Source organism: Chiloscyllium plagiosum, unplaced genomic scaffold (genome assembly GCF_037043375.1).
Source record: "Chiloscyllium plagiosum isolate Xiang-an unplaced genomic scaffold, Cpla_swu_hap1 HiC_scaffold_16, whole genome shotgun sequence".
NCBI lineage: Eukaryota > Metazoa > Chordata > Chondrichthyes > Orectolobiformes > Hemiscylliidae > Chiloscyllium > Chiloscyllium plagiosum.
The window spans coordinates 59,514,728-59,530,259 of record NW_028270154.1 but is presented as its reverse complement, the minus strand read 5'-3'; the positions used below and the strand labels follow the sequence as shown (position 1 = coordinate 59,530,259).

Sequence of the window (15,532 nt, the reverse complement as noted above, 5' to 3'; positions counted from 1 at the left end):
GGCAATAGCCCTTCATCAGGAATACCTAGCCTTTTACCTAGCCTTTCCTTTCACCCTAACAGGAATATTCTTTCTCTGGATTCTCGTTATCTCATTTCTGAAGGCTTCCCATTTTCCAGCCATACCTTTACCTGCAAACCTTTGCACCCAATCAGCTTTCGAAAGTTCTTGCCTAATACCATCAAAACTGGCCTTTCTCCAATTTAGAACTTCAACTTTTAGATCTGGTCTATCCTTTTCCATCACTATTTTAAATCTAATAGAACTATGGTTGCTGGCCCCAAAGTGCTCCCCTACTGACACCTCAGTCACTTGCCCTGCCTTATTTCCCAAGAGTAGGTCAAGTTTTGCACCACGTACTGAATCAGAAAATTTTCTTGTACACACTTAACAAATTCCTCTCCATCTAAACCCTTAACACTATGGCAGTCCCAGTCGATGTTTGGAAAGTTAAAATTCCCTACCATAATCACCCTATTATTCTTAGATAGCTGAGATCTCCTTACAAATTTGTTTCTCAATTTCCCTCTGTTTATTAGGAGGTCTGTAATACAAACCCAATAAGGTGATCATCCCTTTCTTATTTCTCGGTTCCAGCCAAATAACTTCCCTGGATGTATTTCCAGGAATATCCTCCCTCAGCACAGCTGTAATGCTATCCCTTATCAAAAACGCCACTCTCCCTCCTCTCTTGCCTTCCTTTCTATCCTTCCTGTAGCATTTGTATCCTGGAACATTAAGCTGCCAGTCCTGCCCATCTCTGAGTCATGTTTCTGTAATTGCTATGATATCCCAGTCCCATGTTCCTAGCCATACCCTGAGTTCATCTGCCTTCCCTGTTAGGCACCTTGCATTGAAATAAATGCAGTTTAATTTATTAGTCCTACCTTGTCCCTGGCTGCCCTGACTGTATGACTCACTTCTGTTCTCAACTGTACCAGTCTCAGATTGATTTCTTTCCTCACTATCTTCCTGGGATCCCCCCCCCCCCAACCTTATTAGTTTAAATCCTCCTCAGCAGCTCTAGCAAATCTCCGTGCCAGTATATTAGTCCCCTTTCAATTTAGGTGCAATCTTTCCTTCTTGTACAGGTCACTTCTACCCCAAAAGAAATTCCAATGATCCAAAAATGTGAATCCTTCTCCCATACATCAGCTCCTCAGCCATGCATTCATTCTGCTCTATTCTCCTATTCCTGCCCTCACTAGCTCATAGCACTGGGAGTAATCTAGATACTACTAGCCTTGAGGACCTCCTTTTTAAATTCCTGCCTAACTCTCTGTAATTTCCCTTCAGACTCTCAACCTTTTCCCTTCCTATGTCGTTGGTTCCAATGTGGACAATGACCTCTTTGCTGGCCCGTTTCCCCCATGAGAACATTCTGCACCCTCTCTGAGACATCCTTGATCCTGGCACCAGGGAAGCAACACACCATTCTGCTTTTTCACTGCTGGTCACAGAAACATCTGTCTATACGGACTAGAGAATCCCCTAACACAATTGATCTCTTGGAACCCGACCTACCCCTCGTTGCATTAGAGCCAGTCTCAATACCAGAAACTTGGCTGTTTGTGCTATGTTCCCCTGAGAATCCATCACCCCCTACATTTTCCAAAACAGCATACTTGTTTGAAATGGGTATAGCCACAAAAGACTCCTGCACTAGGTGCCTACCTCTTACCTTTCCTGGAGTTAACCCATCCATGTGGCTGTATCTGCGACTTTCCCCCCTTCCTATAACTGCCATCCATCACATACTGTTGTTGTTGCAAATTCCTCATTGCTTCTAACTGTCTCTCCAACCGATCCATGCGATCTGATAAGATTCAAAACCAACAGCATTTATGGCAGATATAATCCGCTGTAATCCTTCAACTCTCTTTAAACTCCCAGATCTGACAAGAAGCGCATATCACTCTACTAATGTCCATTTTTGCTTTTTCACAATCTACAGACCCAGAAAATAACACTGTCTTATTCCTCTACAAACACTGCCCCAGGTTAAATTAATAGTTATGGCTTATATGTTAAGTTTAATCAAAAGACAAATCTCCAAAAACATATAATCAAGAAAGAACCCACTCTACTCACTACTGCAGACTTTCTGTCGGCTACACTTAAAACAATACACTAATCTGATTCTGTGTTGTGAACTTCACCCAACAGTTCCCCCAAGATCAGTTGTGAATTTCACTGTTTGTTAGTTTTCCCAGACGAACTCCGTTGTCCAGCGATACATGAATTCAAACAGCAAAGGCAGTGTCAGTTTCTTTCTCTCCTGCACTGACCTCACCATGTGCTTCCTTTGTCTGTTCTTCTCACTTTTAAAACTGCTGTTGTTTGATTTTTTTCCCCCGAAAGTTCCAAAACAATGCAACAGCATATAAAACAGTAATTGCTGCTCCTGGAATTCGAGGAAATCACCTCCAGCACCTAAAATATCTCAAAAAAGGAGCAGCTGTTGCTGCCATAAATTTTTCCTGTCCTTCATCTTGGATTACCCAGAATCCAGTATTGACACTTTTTCACTCCCAAGTAGAGAGAGATTGAAATGCTCGCAAGTTAAGTTAATAATAAACAGTCATCCTCAATTGTTGGTGTTAATTTTCTGGATACAAACATAACCGGGGAATTGTCATTGTGGGAGGGAAGAAGAGTGAAGAAGTTGTGGTGAGGGCACAAATGTAGAAAATGTGTTGGACATGGCTGAGGGCCTCAGGTGAGTAATAAAGAAGACATTTCTGAAATCTCCCTGTGAAAGGTGACATCATCAGAACAGATGTGATGGAGATGGAGAAACTGGGAGAATGGAATGGAGTCCTTACAGGAAGCAGAGTGTGAGGGTATAAAGTCCAGGTAACAAAAGGAGTCGGGGGATTTGCAGTGGATATTTAGTGACTAGTCTATCCTAAGAAATGAAAACAGCGATATCGAGGAAGGGGAGGGAGGATTCAGAAATGGACCAGGTGAAGGTGTGGGCAGGAAAATTGGAGGCAAAATTGATATATGTTTCCTTCAGCATGAGAGAAGGAAGCAGCACTGATGATATTATCGATGTACCAGAGAAAGAGTTGTGGGGAGAGACCCAAATAGGACTGGAAGAAAGAATATTCCATGTACCTCATAAAGAGACAGACATAACTAGGGCACATGTGGGTACCCGTGGCCGCCCCTTTGACCTGAAAAAAGTGACAGGGGTTAAAGGAGAAGTTATTCAAAGTAAGGAACAGCATGCCCAGTTGGAGGAGAGTGGTGGAGGATGGGGGCAGTTCATGCCTTTATTTTTTAACCATGAAGAGACAAAGAGGCCTAAGACCATTCTAATGGGGGATGGACATGTAAAGGGATTGCATTTCCATGGTGAAGTGAAGATGGCAGGTGGAACTTCTGAAGCTGACATAAAGCATCAAATAATAATGCATGTGTGTGGGAAAGGATTGGATAAGGGGAGAAAACAATCGAGTCAAGGTAGGAAGAGACAAACTTTGTGGGGCAGGAACTGGCAGAAACAATGGGTCTGCCTGGGCAGTCTTGGAACTATATTGCCATTCCTTTACTATCACTGGATCAAAATTTTGAAATTCTCTCCTTTACAGCACCAGGAACAGCCATGATTCAATAATGCAGATAACCACCATCTTCTCAAGGGTAATTAGGGATGGACAATAATTGCTGCTTTAGCCGGTGATTATCACATTCTGTGAACAATTTAAAAACTCCGTTTTGTTGAGTTTTTTTTACTGCTAGATTGCTGCAAATCCAATCTGTTGGAGGTGTTGCTTTCTTGATCATTTCTTTATCATCTGGTACATGTAAGGTACCAATACAAACTTTAAACTTTCTTTAGATGAGATGAATGCATTTTGCTTTCTGGCTATTGTTAGGAACTGCAGATCTTTTTTATCTTCCAATTACATTAGACTCTCAGCTTCATTTGTCTACTTGGGGTGAGTATTGCTCCATCATATAGCCTTGATTTCATCTTTGATGGCTACATTTTTGGTTCCTTTCTTGAGCCATTTCACAGAGGTCTGTGAAGCTCATGATTTTTCTCAACGTCAGTCTAATATTTTATGTTTATTTGATGGTTTTCTTCTGCAGTCATCATTCTAACCACGCTATCACCTTTAGACTTGACGGTGCTAATTTTTTTACGGTCTGGGGTTATTTTTTAGATATTTCTATAGCAGCCAACTTTAGAGCTTGCTTTGCTTCTTACCAGCAAAATGCTTATGTACAAAGTGATTCTTGCATTTAAACTACTGCTTTCCTCTCACAAGATGTGCTTCCTTTTCTTTTCAATGGTGTTTGCGATATATAGATCATATAATCTAGTCTTGACTTTATGCTCTTCCTTCTGCCAATATTTCTTCCTTTCTTATTGAGTGGTAATGTTAAATCTATTTCTTTCAGAAGTAAGACTACAAATGGCTTTTAATGTTTCTCCAGTCTATCTTTCCTGCTCCTCAGTGAGGTATAAGGTATAATAGAACTTGGAGCTCTGTTTCCCTCTCAAGTTTAACACTATTGCTATGCTTATTTATTCTTGTTCAACTATACGGTTATATGATAAATTTGCCACTGAAACTGAAAGTATTTCCAAGCCAATCTCACATCAACTTTGATCTCTACAGCAGCAGGGACTGTAAAATTCAAAGCCATCTCAACTAGTACATGACTGCAGGCTGCAGTTCTAACTATTCTTTGTTGTTTCTTATAATACATGCCTCTCTTATAGCTTTCACAATCCACAAAATGTCAGCTGTTCATCTCTGACACCATGGGCAGGCTTTAATGGATTTGGTTTCTAAACTGAAAGCACTTACTGCAGAGTTCACATGACTGTGGCAAGCCATAGTGTATAGCGTCCTTACAAATGCATTTCTCCAAGCACAGTGCTATTTGTAATGGAAGAATGTGCAAATGCATCAGATGTCATTTTGGTTTCTAAATGGGGCTGACATGCCTCAGCAAGAAGGGTTAGTGTTATTGTACAAACCATTTAATTGCTGTATAAAAACAAAAAAGATCAACATCACTATGTTATTTGGGAGCTGAAATCACTTTGAAAACAAAATGGTACAAGCGACTGAAATTTTACAACAATCAACTGGAAACATATTCCATAGTGAGAAATATTTTCAGGTTTGAAAAACTTGTATATATAATTGGTGTTGAACTGCTTGAAAAACAAATTGGATAACCAGTGTGGGCTCAACTAGGTTGTTAATTTACCCATTGTTTTACAATTTATGTGGTCTTATGTTCATATATCTGTCACTTGAATTTTCAATTACACACACTGATATTAATGAAGATACCTGACTACCCATGAATAAAGTCTTCCGGGTAATATGTGGTTACAACTTCTTCTCTCACAAATTGGTCTAGGTATCTCCATAACAAAGACAGTGGAGAACTTGCACTAATTATTTTCTTTTACTATTGATTTCCTGTGACCTTGCAAGGTTTTTGTGTCAGTTTGTCAAACTGGTAGGCCAATTTTCCTACTTTCTATCTGGTAGGAATGGGATGATAGTGTAATTCAAATTACTACTGTCTTCTGGTTGTTGGCATTTTGTTTGGTGCCTTGAAACCCAAGATCTTAGGCTTACTGAAAACAACCATAAGTCCCCACCAAATGTGCTTTGAGACATTGCTGCAGGCTATTCAACAAAACTTATAAAAAGTGGCCCTCGTGTTGTGTTTCCAGAGATTTACTTAGAGGCCATCTCTTGATATAGTCAATGGTGGAGCAATTGGAATTTCTGTCCCTTGATCAGCAAGCTATTTGAAGTGTGTGTGCAGCTTCCTGGCAGAATGATAATTATGCCTAATCATGAAAATAAATCAACCCATCCACGACTGCTATGTTCATCAAATTCTGAACCTGAGAAGCTGAGGTGATCAAATGAAATTTTGCAAAAAAAATTAATTATCTGGTGTGAACATATAATCCTTCACCTTTTTCTATTTATCAGTGTTTCAAATTCATATGTTAAACTGAACATCTGCATGTTAGATATTTAGGTTTAATAGATACAACTTGACTTCAGTCATCCCCTTGAGTTAGATGAGTATGATGCTTGAATGGGAACTAACTCATACTACCCTTTATTTATTTACATGACAGTGTAGACCTGAGATTAAACAAAGGCATTTCCAATAATCCAGACTGAACACATCTTTTGCATATGTATATAACACTTGCTGAGACAATGTTTGTTTGTATCATTAGTCTCTATTATTACACAAAACATTGAAAATATGGGCAATATGTTTCATCAAAGTCTCTGAGTTCAAATTATAGAATTTTAATTTTTGTAATGATAGAAAATGAATAGCATATAGCCTTATCCCCACTTTAAATTAAATAGACCTTTTAAGGTAGACTCCACAGTCAAACTTGACAATGGGTAATGAGTTCAAGTGTGTAACGTTATTGTTGTTGTGGCAGTTGCATGATCTAATAGATAAAGTTGTGTGATTTTGGTGTGGGGCATGACGTTATTGCAGACTGGGGACGTGCTGTGGCTAGTTTCTTAGATTTTGTGGTACAGTGGTAATGTCTCTGGGGCTGAAGATCTTGGTTTACGTCCCAACTATTCCAGAAATGCATAATATCATGTCCGAACAGGTTAATTAAAAGTAGCTACAATAGAATCTCTAACTGGAACCTGTCCACCTTTTAATAAATCGGGGGTCTAATGGTGCAATCATAAGAGGGCCATATTGTCAGGGTTCAGTCCCGCCTGCCCTGAATGTGTCAGAGCATGTCTGTACACATTGGTTACAGTAACTGTGAGATTACTGTTGCAGTAATGGGTATTAATAATGGTTAGAATGTCAATTTACCTTTCATTGCCAACAAGATCCTGGTTTCAAAATCTAATATGAGCTACTATGCCCTGCAGCAAATTAATTAACTTAAAAGGATTAACTTAAATTCTTGAAATATGCTTTAATGTTACAGCTTTATGGGGATCCATTCTGGAATTGGACAGAACTACACAAGCTTGATGGTATGCATCTCAGATTGCTGTGGGAAGCAAAGGTGGCATCAGAATGTAAAACTTGGGTCACTTTCCTTAAATCATAGTAAGTTAAGGGGAGACCTAATAATGAGCAAGTTTGAGAAACTGTTCCCTCTCATAGTTGGGTCACTAACCAAAGATCATAAATTAAAATCATTAACAAAACAAGTAGAAGTAAATACAAAGTTTTTTTTAAAAATCAGACAGAAGGCTACTGAAACTTTGAATGCACTGAAACAAAAATAGAAATTGCTAGCAAAACGTAGCAGGTCTGGCATATTCTGTGGGAAGAAAGCAGAGTTAACATTTCAAGTTTGATGATATCTGGTCGGCATGGATGAATTGGACCGAAGGGACTGTTTCCATGCTGTATACCTCTTTGACTCTATGACTCTTCATCAGAACTGATGCTGCCAGACCTGCTGAGTTTTGCCAGTAATTTGTGTTTTTGTTTAAGATCTCCAGGTTCTGCAGTTCTTTGTTTTATTTTTGAATGCCCTGTCTGAAAGAATAGCAGTCACAACTTAAGAACATTCAAAAGCCATGTACTTGAAGAGGACTAATTTATATGTTTATGGTGGAAAAGCTGGTGTGTGGGACTAAATTGTTCAGCTTTGTCAAAATATATACCACAGGACAAATGAGCTCCAACTATGCTGTAAGTCCTCTGATTCCTTTGCAATCTTTTTTGTGGGCGGTAGGTCAAAAAGTCACAAAGATAATAGGCAAAAAAACATTTTTTTGAATTTTCAAGAAGAAATATTTTAAGAAAAGAATGATCAAATGTGTTATAATTGAGCATTATAAAATTATTTCTTTCCTAATTCATTTAACTTAGTGATATAAATGGCCTTCAACAAATAATATTTTATTTTATCACAAGAAATTGAAACCTATTGTGAAATGGATTGTTGATTCATTGGTATCCATATTGCCCTTCAAGTGATAAGTAAATTCACTCATTCATTATATAATGAATATATGTAAGCAAGTATTCTTAATCAGCTACTTTTGATTTCTGGGAGAAAGTGAGGATTGCAGATGCTGGAGACCAGAGTTGAAAAGTATGGTGCTGGAAAAACATAGCAGGCCAGGCAGCATCCGAGGAGCAGGAGAATCGACGTTTCGGGCATAAGTCCTTCTTTAGGAATTCCTCCTGAAGAAGGGCTTATGCCCGAAACGTCGATTCTCCTGCTCCTCGGATGCTGCCTGGCCTGCTGTGTTTTTACAGCACCACACTTTTCAACTACTTTTGATTCCTGACCAATTACAGAATTATGTGGAGCCTTAATTTGTCAATACCCCGCTCATGTCATCCTGAAAATAAATCATTGGTTTCTTTGAGGAACTTATACATTTTGCTTCTTCCTAATTTTGATGTTTTAAAAAAAAAGGCACTTAATTTAAGAACTGACTTGTCACTGTCATCTAGCACATGAATTTGAGTTCTCCTTGAGTACCAAAACAATTTTCTTTTAATTCATACAAAATTATTCATTCAAAAGATGATGAAAAAAATGTGGGCACCACATTTTAGGAAAGGTGCCAAGGTTTTGCAGAGGGTACAGATGAGGTTTATCAGCACGCTCCCAATGAGGAGGAACTTCAGATATGTGGAGGGGGGGGGGGGCAGGATTGTTCTCCTCAAAGCTAGGAAGATCGAGGTAAGACGTAATCGAGATATTTAAAAATATGAGATGTTCTATTGCCGCAAATAATAATTGGTGAATAACACACAGGAAAAGCACAACCTTACATTGTGAAAGGAATGGAGTTTAATGCATCAATAGCATTTGGAAGAAGGAAATGGTTATTGAAACTAGCTAAGAATTCTTGGTGAAATATTCTTGATGATTCAGAAGATGGAACTTAACTTGAGTAAAGTTGTTTATAACAGTGTGATACACAATCTAATCATGCAGTCAGAAAAAAACTTTATGCTGAGCCAGGGCTTTGCAAAATGAGTGACAGGATCCAAGTGAGGTGATAAGCTCAAATTTTCATGAATCCTGAGGCACGAATGGCCAATCCCCAGTTATCGACTCTCATAAGTCTTCTCCTCTCAGCCTCTACTGGCCCTCAGTCCGCCTCCCCAACCATTCACCTAAGACTTGCAGCAATTTTCAAACCTTGAAATCATGTCACAGTGGAAAAATATTTGGCATGCATTATACTCAGTGCAGAAATAGGAATCTGCAATTTTCTTCCACAGACTAGTGACCTTGAACACTGCAAAATAAAAAGTCACCTCATTCTTTCAGGTCACAAGATTATCATATCTCAGGTTTCTCTCTCGGTAAAGAAGCAATGAAAGAACAAAACCTAATGTACTCAGTACAGAGGATAACAAGGACACTGTCCATTTTGTAACAGATCTAAGAAAGGAATCAATGTATTCTGATGGCACAAGGAGACAGAATGGTCGAAGAGGAGTTACAAGTACAAAGGAACAGATAAACTTTCTACCATTTAAGGAGGATTATAAAATTAACTATAATACTTCTAAACATTTTATGAAACAATTTCCAGTTTAATATTGAGTACATGGTTTTAGTAAGTAATATATAAATGGAATTACAAATTCTTTGATCATACGAGTCTTGAATACAGCAATTTAAATATTTCAATCTTTATGTCCAAAGATGATCGCATTATAAAATTTAGTGTTGAAAAAGTTGTGTGCTGCTAATGCACAATAAATTCTTGTCAGGCATTTTCACATTCAAAGTATGTCCAGAACAGAAATCACCATGAACAATGTTATCAATTGACTATTTAACATACAATTAAGCAAAAGTTGCATACATTATTTGCAAGTGTGAAAAGATTAGGCTCAGAAATACTTAATTTAGTTTTGGACATCATAACTTGCAGTTCAAGACAAAGGTGGAACACCCAAAAGCAACCAAAGCAGACAGCTGTGGGAACTGCGGGAATAACTTTCATTATTAGCACCTACTTCCTTGCCTGAGGTTCTCATTTGCTGCAGAATGTGTAGCACTGCCAACTCAGTGTCTGAAGGTTGACAGTTCCAGAGAGTTAAGCCTATAACCTAACACTGCTACTGCCAGTACTGATGGAGCGCCTCATTGTCAATGATGCCATCCTTTAAATGATACTGAGGCCCTGTCTGTTGTTTCAAGTATAAGCATAAAATATCACAGGCACAGTTTCAAAGAAGTATTCACCACAGTGTTATTTGTAAATGTTTATCCTAAGTCAATGAAACTGATTATTTGACTATATTAAATCAGTATTTACGGGGGAAAGTGAGGACTGCAGATACTGGAGATCAGAGTTGAGGGTGTAGTGCTGGAAGAGAGCAGCTGGTCAGGCAGCAACTGAGGAGCAGGAGGATCGATTTTCAAGCATAAGCTGTTCATCAGGAATGAGACTGGTGGGCCAAGGGTAGGAAGGTAGATAAATGGGAGGGGGTAGGGCTGGGGGAGGGGAAGGTAGCTGAGAATGAAGGGTGGAGCGGATAGGTGAGAAAGACGTTGGAGGGTCCCAAGTGGGTGGCACAGTGGTTAGCACTTCTGCCTCACAGCGCCAGAGACCCGGGTTCAATTCCCGCCTCAGGTGACTGACTGTGTGGAGTTTGCACATTCTCCCCGTGTCTGCGTGGGTTTCCTCCGGGTGCTCCGGTTTCCTCCCACAGTCCAAAAAAAAATGTGCAGGTTAGGTGAATTGGCCACGCTAAATTGCCTGTAGTGTTAGATGTAGGGGAATGGGTATGGGTGGGTTGCGCTTAGATGTAGGGGAATGGGTATGGGTGTGGACTTGTTGGGCTGAAGGGCCTGTTTCCACACTGTAAGTAATCTAATCTAAAAGACAGAAGATGAGGCGTTCTTCTTCCAGGCGTCAGGTGGTAAGGATTTGGCAATGGAGGAGGCCCAGGACCTGCATGACCTTGGGAGAGTTACAGTGTTTAGCCATTGGGGTTGTTTTGTGCATGTGTCCTGGAAATGTTCTCTGAAGCATTGCACAGGTAGGCATCCTGTCTCCCAAATGTAGTGGAGACCACACCGGGATCAATGGATACAGTAAATGACATGGGTGGAAGTGCAGGTAAATCTCTGATGGATGTGGAAGTCTGCAATGAGGCCTTTGACGGAGGTAAAGGGGGAAATGTGGGTGCAGGTTTTGCAATTCTTGTAGTGGCGGGGAAGGTGCCCAGAGGGAAGGGTGGGTTGGTGGGGAGCGTGATCTGACAAGAGAGTTGCGGAGGGAATGGTCTTTATGGAACATAGATAGAGGTGGAGAGGGAAATATATCCCTGGTGGTGGGGTCTGTTTATAGGTGGCAGAAATGGTGGAGGATGATGCAATGTATCTGGAGGTTGCTGGGTGGAAGGTGAGGATCAGAGGGGTTCTGGCCTTGTTGTGGTTGGACAGGTGGGGTTCAAGGGCAGAGGTGCTGGAAGTGGATGAGATGCACTAGAGGGCATCATCGACCACTTGAGAGGGGAAATTGTGGTCTTTGAAGAAGGAGGCCATCTGGGATATGGTGGAGGTGGAGAAATTGTAAATAAGGAATTGTGTTTTTACTGGAGGCAGGGTAGGAGGAGTATAGTCCAGGTAGCAGTGTGAGTTGGTGGGTTTGTAGTAGATGTTCATGTTGAGTCGGTCACTGTTAATGGAGATGGAGAGGTCCAGGAAGGGAAGGGAAGTGTCCAAGATGGTCTAGGTAAACTTAAGGTTGGGGTGGAACATTTTAGTGAAGTTGATGAACTGATTAACCTTCCCATGGGAGACAAGGTGGCGCTGATACAGTCATCGACGTAGCGGAGGAAAAGGGAATTTGCTGTGTGTAAATTGGCTGCAGTGTTTTTGACATTAATTACAACAGGGAAAATGAACAATAAACAAAGAACAGTACAGCACATGAGCAGGCCCTTCGACCCTCCAAGTCTGTGCCAACACATTTTGCCCTTCCATATTAAAACTGTCTTCACTTACAGAATCCATATCCCTCTATTCCCTTCCTATTCATGTATTCATCCAGGTGCTTCTTGAATGTTGTTATTGTGTCAGTTTCCACCACTGCCTCTGGCAATGTGTTCCAGAGGCTTTAATGAACCTTTGTTTGAAAATGTGCCTCGCAAATCTCTTTTAAACTTGCCCCTCAAACCTTGAACCTGTGTCCCTTGGCAATTAACCCCTCCACCCCGGGGAAAAAAGCCTCATACATTCCACTCTATCCATGCCATTCACAATCTTATAACTCCTTTCAGGTCACCCCTCCACCTACTGTGTTCCAATGAAAATAAGCCCAGTCTATCCAACCTTTCTTCATAGCTAAAGTCCCCCAGACCATGCAACGTCCTGGTAAACCTTTTCTGTATCTCCAAAGCACATCCACATTCTTCTGGTAGTGTGGTGACCAGAACTGTACACAATATTCCAAGGGTGGCCTAACTAAAATTCTATAAAGCTGCAGCGCTAATTGTTCATCCTTATACTCAATTCCCCTTCCAGTGAACACATGCATTCATAGGTCTTTTTCACTACCTTATCTACCTGCGCAGCTACCTTCAGTGATCTGTGGGCCTGCACACCCAGATCTTTCTGCATATCAATACTCCTAAGGGCTCTGTCATTCACTATGTAATTTCCATTTGTATTTGACTTTCCAAAGTGCATCACCTCACATTTGTCTGGATTAAATTATTATTACTAAAATATTATGCTTCAAAATCTCTTAAGTACTTTGAATGTCCTAATGTATTCAAAGGCATGATTGGAATATAAGTCATTCTTGAACTTATTCTCTGTACAGGCCTTGCCCAGAGTTGAATAAAAAGTATTTTTTGCTATGGAGTGGACTGTACTGGTATCTTGTAACAAAGATCATCAATCATCTGTAGCTTAAATTATCTTTCCCTTTCAAGCTTTTGGGGCTGTTCAAAAATAAAACTGTAAACTTCATGGCAAGTCCCAGTTGTGGAGAGTTCCACTGAAGCATTTAAAATATTAAAAAAATCACTCATGGTGTTGCATGCTAGCTGGGTTGACATTTATTGACCATCAATAATTGATCTTGAGAAGGTTGTGGTGAGCTGCCTTCTTTCCCTACAATGTTGTTGGGAAAGAGTTCCAAACCTTTGACCTGATGATATGAAAGGAAAAGCAATATATTTCCAATTCAGGTTAGGGACTTGGAGGGGAACTTGCAGGGTGGAGGTGTTCCTTGTCCTTCTAGATGGAAATGTTGTGAGTTTTAATGTGCTGTTTAAGGAGAATACCTATTTAATTTCTATAGCACATCTTAAAGATGTCGCATACTGCTACCACTAAGCATTGATAGCAGTGGGAGAGGATGTTTGTCAATTTGATGCCAATCAAGTGGGTTGATTTGTCCTATATGGTGTTAAGCTTCTTGAGTGTTGCTGGAGCTGGTCTCATCCAGGCAAGTGGTGGGTATTCTGTCACACCCCTGACTTGTGCCTTATAGAATGGGCCAGATAGGCTTTGGGGAATCAGAACTTGAGTTCTGATTGCAGGATTCCTAGCCTCTGACATGCTCTTGCAGCCACCATGTTTATATGGCTAGTACAGTTAATTTCTAGTAATAATTCTAATAATAACCCCAGTATGGTGGTAATAACAGTAATGTCACTGACTGTCAAGGGACAATGCTTAGATTCTCTCTTGTTGGAGATGGTCATTGCCTGGCATTTCTCATCGAGTCATAGAGATGTACAGTACGGTCCAACCTGTCCATGCTGACCAGACATCCCAACCCAATCTAGTCCCACCTGCCAGCACCTGGCCCAAATCCCTCCAAACCCTTCCTATTCATATACCCATCCAGATGCCTTTTAAATATTGCAATTGTACCAGCCTCCACCACTTCCTCTGGCAGCTCATTCCATACACGTACCACCATCTGTGTGAAAGTAGGTAGGCTTTTTATTTCAACATCTGTGGCATGCATGTTATTTGTCACATTTCAGCCCAATCCTGGATAATGTCCAGGTTTTGCTTCATTTGGACATGGTCTGCTTCAGTATCTGAAGAGTCATGAATGGTTCTGAACACAGAGATCCATACAGTGAAATTTGTGGAATAGTTCAGAGGGGCATCTTTGACATTAGCAGGAGGGCAGTGGATAACTGGGCATGCCACTTCACCCAAAAATAGAACATATGGAAAAGTAACTGGCAGAACCCCAGGAGAACTGGTTTCTGTTTCAAATTCCAATCAGTGGCAAGCAATTTTCCTTGTCTCCACTTTTGATCCAGCCTGGAATTCCAACATTACTATCTCCACAGCAAAAAATTGCAAGTTAACACATTGTAGCTAAATTGAAATGAGCACAAATCTTTTTAAGCCAAATCTACATCATTTATTTATTCAACAGGATGCAGCAACTGACAGTGAAAAACAATTATATGGGCTCTATATCACAAAAAAAATGTCAATTATCATTTCAGTAAATTGCATTTATACAAGTGCTTAATTGTGAGACCATAATGATTCTTGTTTAGGACAATATCCACAAAAGCTATTCCAATCATACATATGTCTGCAATGCTCTCTTCTGCAGAGATTTGACATTTACTAATTCTCCTTCAGTTATGTAACTTAAATGTAATAAAGTAATTTGATGCTTGCAGTAAGAACTGATATAGAAAAGCAAAACTGAGCAAGAATAAACAAGTGATAAATTAAGAGACCAACAACAAATAATCCTTTTTTCCCCAAATTTGAATTTTAAACATGAATCTGGGCCCATGAAATCTGAAGATTAATAATTGCATCATAAAACTTTCAAATGATGGAAATATGAGCCCATAAGTGACCAACATTTGCAAGACATTCAGAGAATACATGTAGCTTCTTATATTATAATGGTATGAAAACACTATGAACAGATTGAGTGGTTAAATGTTTTGTATACTTGGGTAGGCAAGACCTTACAATTTCTCTTTCCTTTTCTGTAATGGGACTTTTTTCTATGCTTAAAAAAGCCGCGCTTGTTTCTTCAGTTCATTCCTTTTCCACAATGCAAGTCGATCAAACTCTCCCAGTGTCATTCCAAACACTCGGTAGAAATCTTCTGGAGACAGGTGACGCTGCAAAGAAGCAAAGAGAGGATAAAAAAATTAATATAATTGTAGCAAAGTCTGCATGATTGATACAGGGCAGAAATTAGATTTTTCATGAATAGAGGGTCACATTTAAAGCCTCTGAGCACTCTGAATGGTATATTTGCCAACTAAAGCACTCAAAAGGGTTTAGCTTATCAGTACTGTCTTAATAACATATATATATACTTTATTAAATACAGAGATTATGAATATATTTGTGTCCTGTGGAAACATATAATCAACACTGGATAAGTAAGTAGGTGCCTCATATACTCAAGCATATCTTAACCTATCTCATCTTTAACACATCAACTGTTCAGTCTTGCTGTGAATAGAATACAACAAACTTGTGGATTTTTATATTCTCCATTATTAGCCAATGAAATGCCAGAAGGTAGAGGTGACC

General features: G+C 39.8%; 1 protein-coding gene across 1 annotated transcript in view; it reads right to left on the bottom strand.

The window, feature by feature from the left end:
* Nucleotides 1–9,533: 9,533 nt before the first annotated feature.
* The window catches only part of ablim3 (actin binding LIM protein family, member 3), a 351,872-nt gene continuing 345,873 nt past the window's right edge, over nucleotides 9,534–15,532 (bottom strand). Inside the window, exon 23 of the mRNA XM_043703814.2 lies at nucleotides 9,534–15,111. Coding sequence (XP_043559749.1) covers nucleotides 14,998–15,111 — 114 coding nt within the window. The 3' untranslated portion in view covers nucleotides 9,534–14,997. The remainder of the gene's footprint in view (nucleotides 15,112–15,532) is intronic.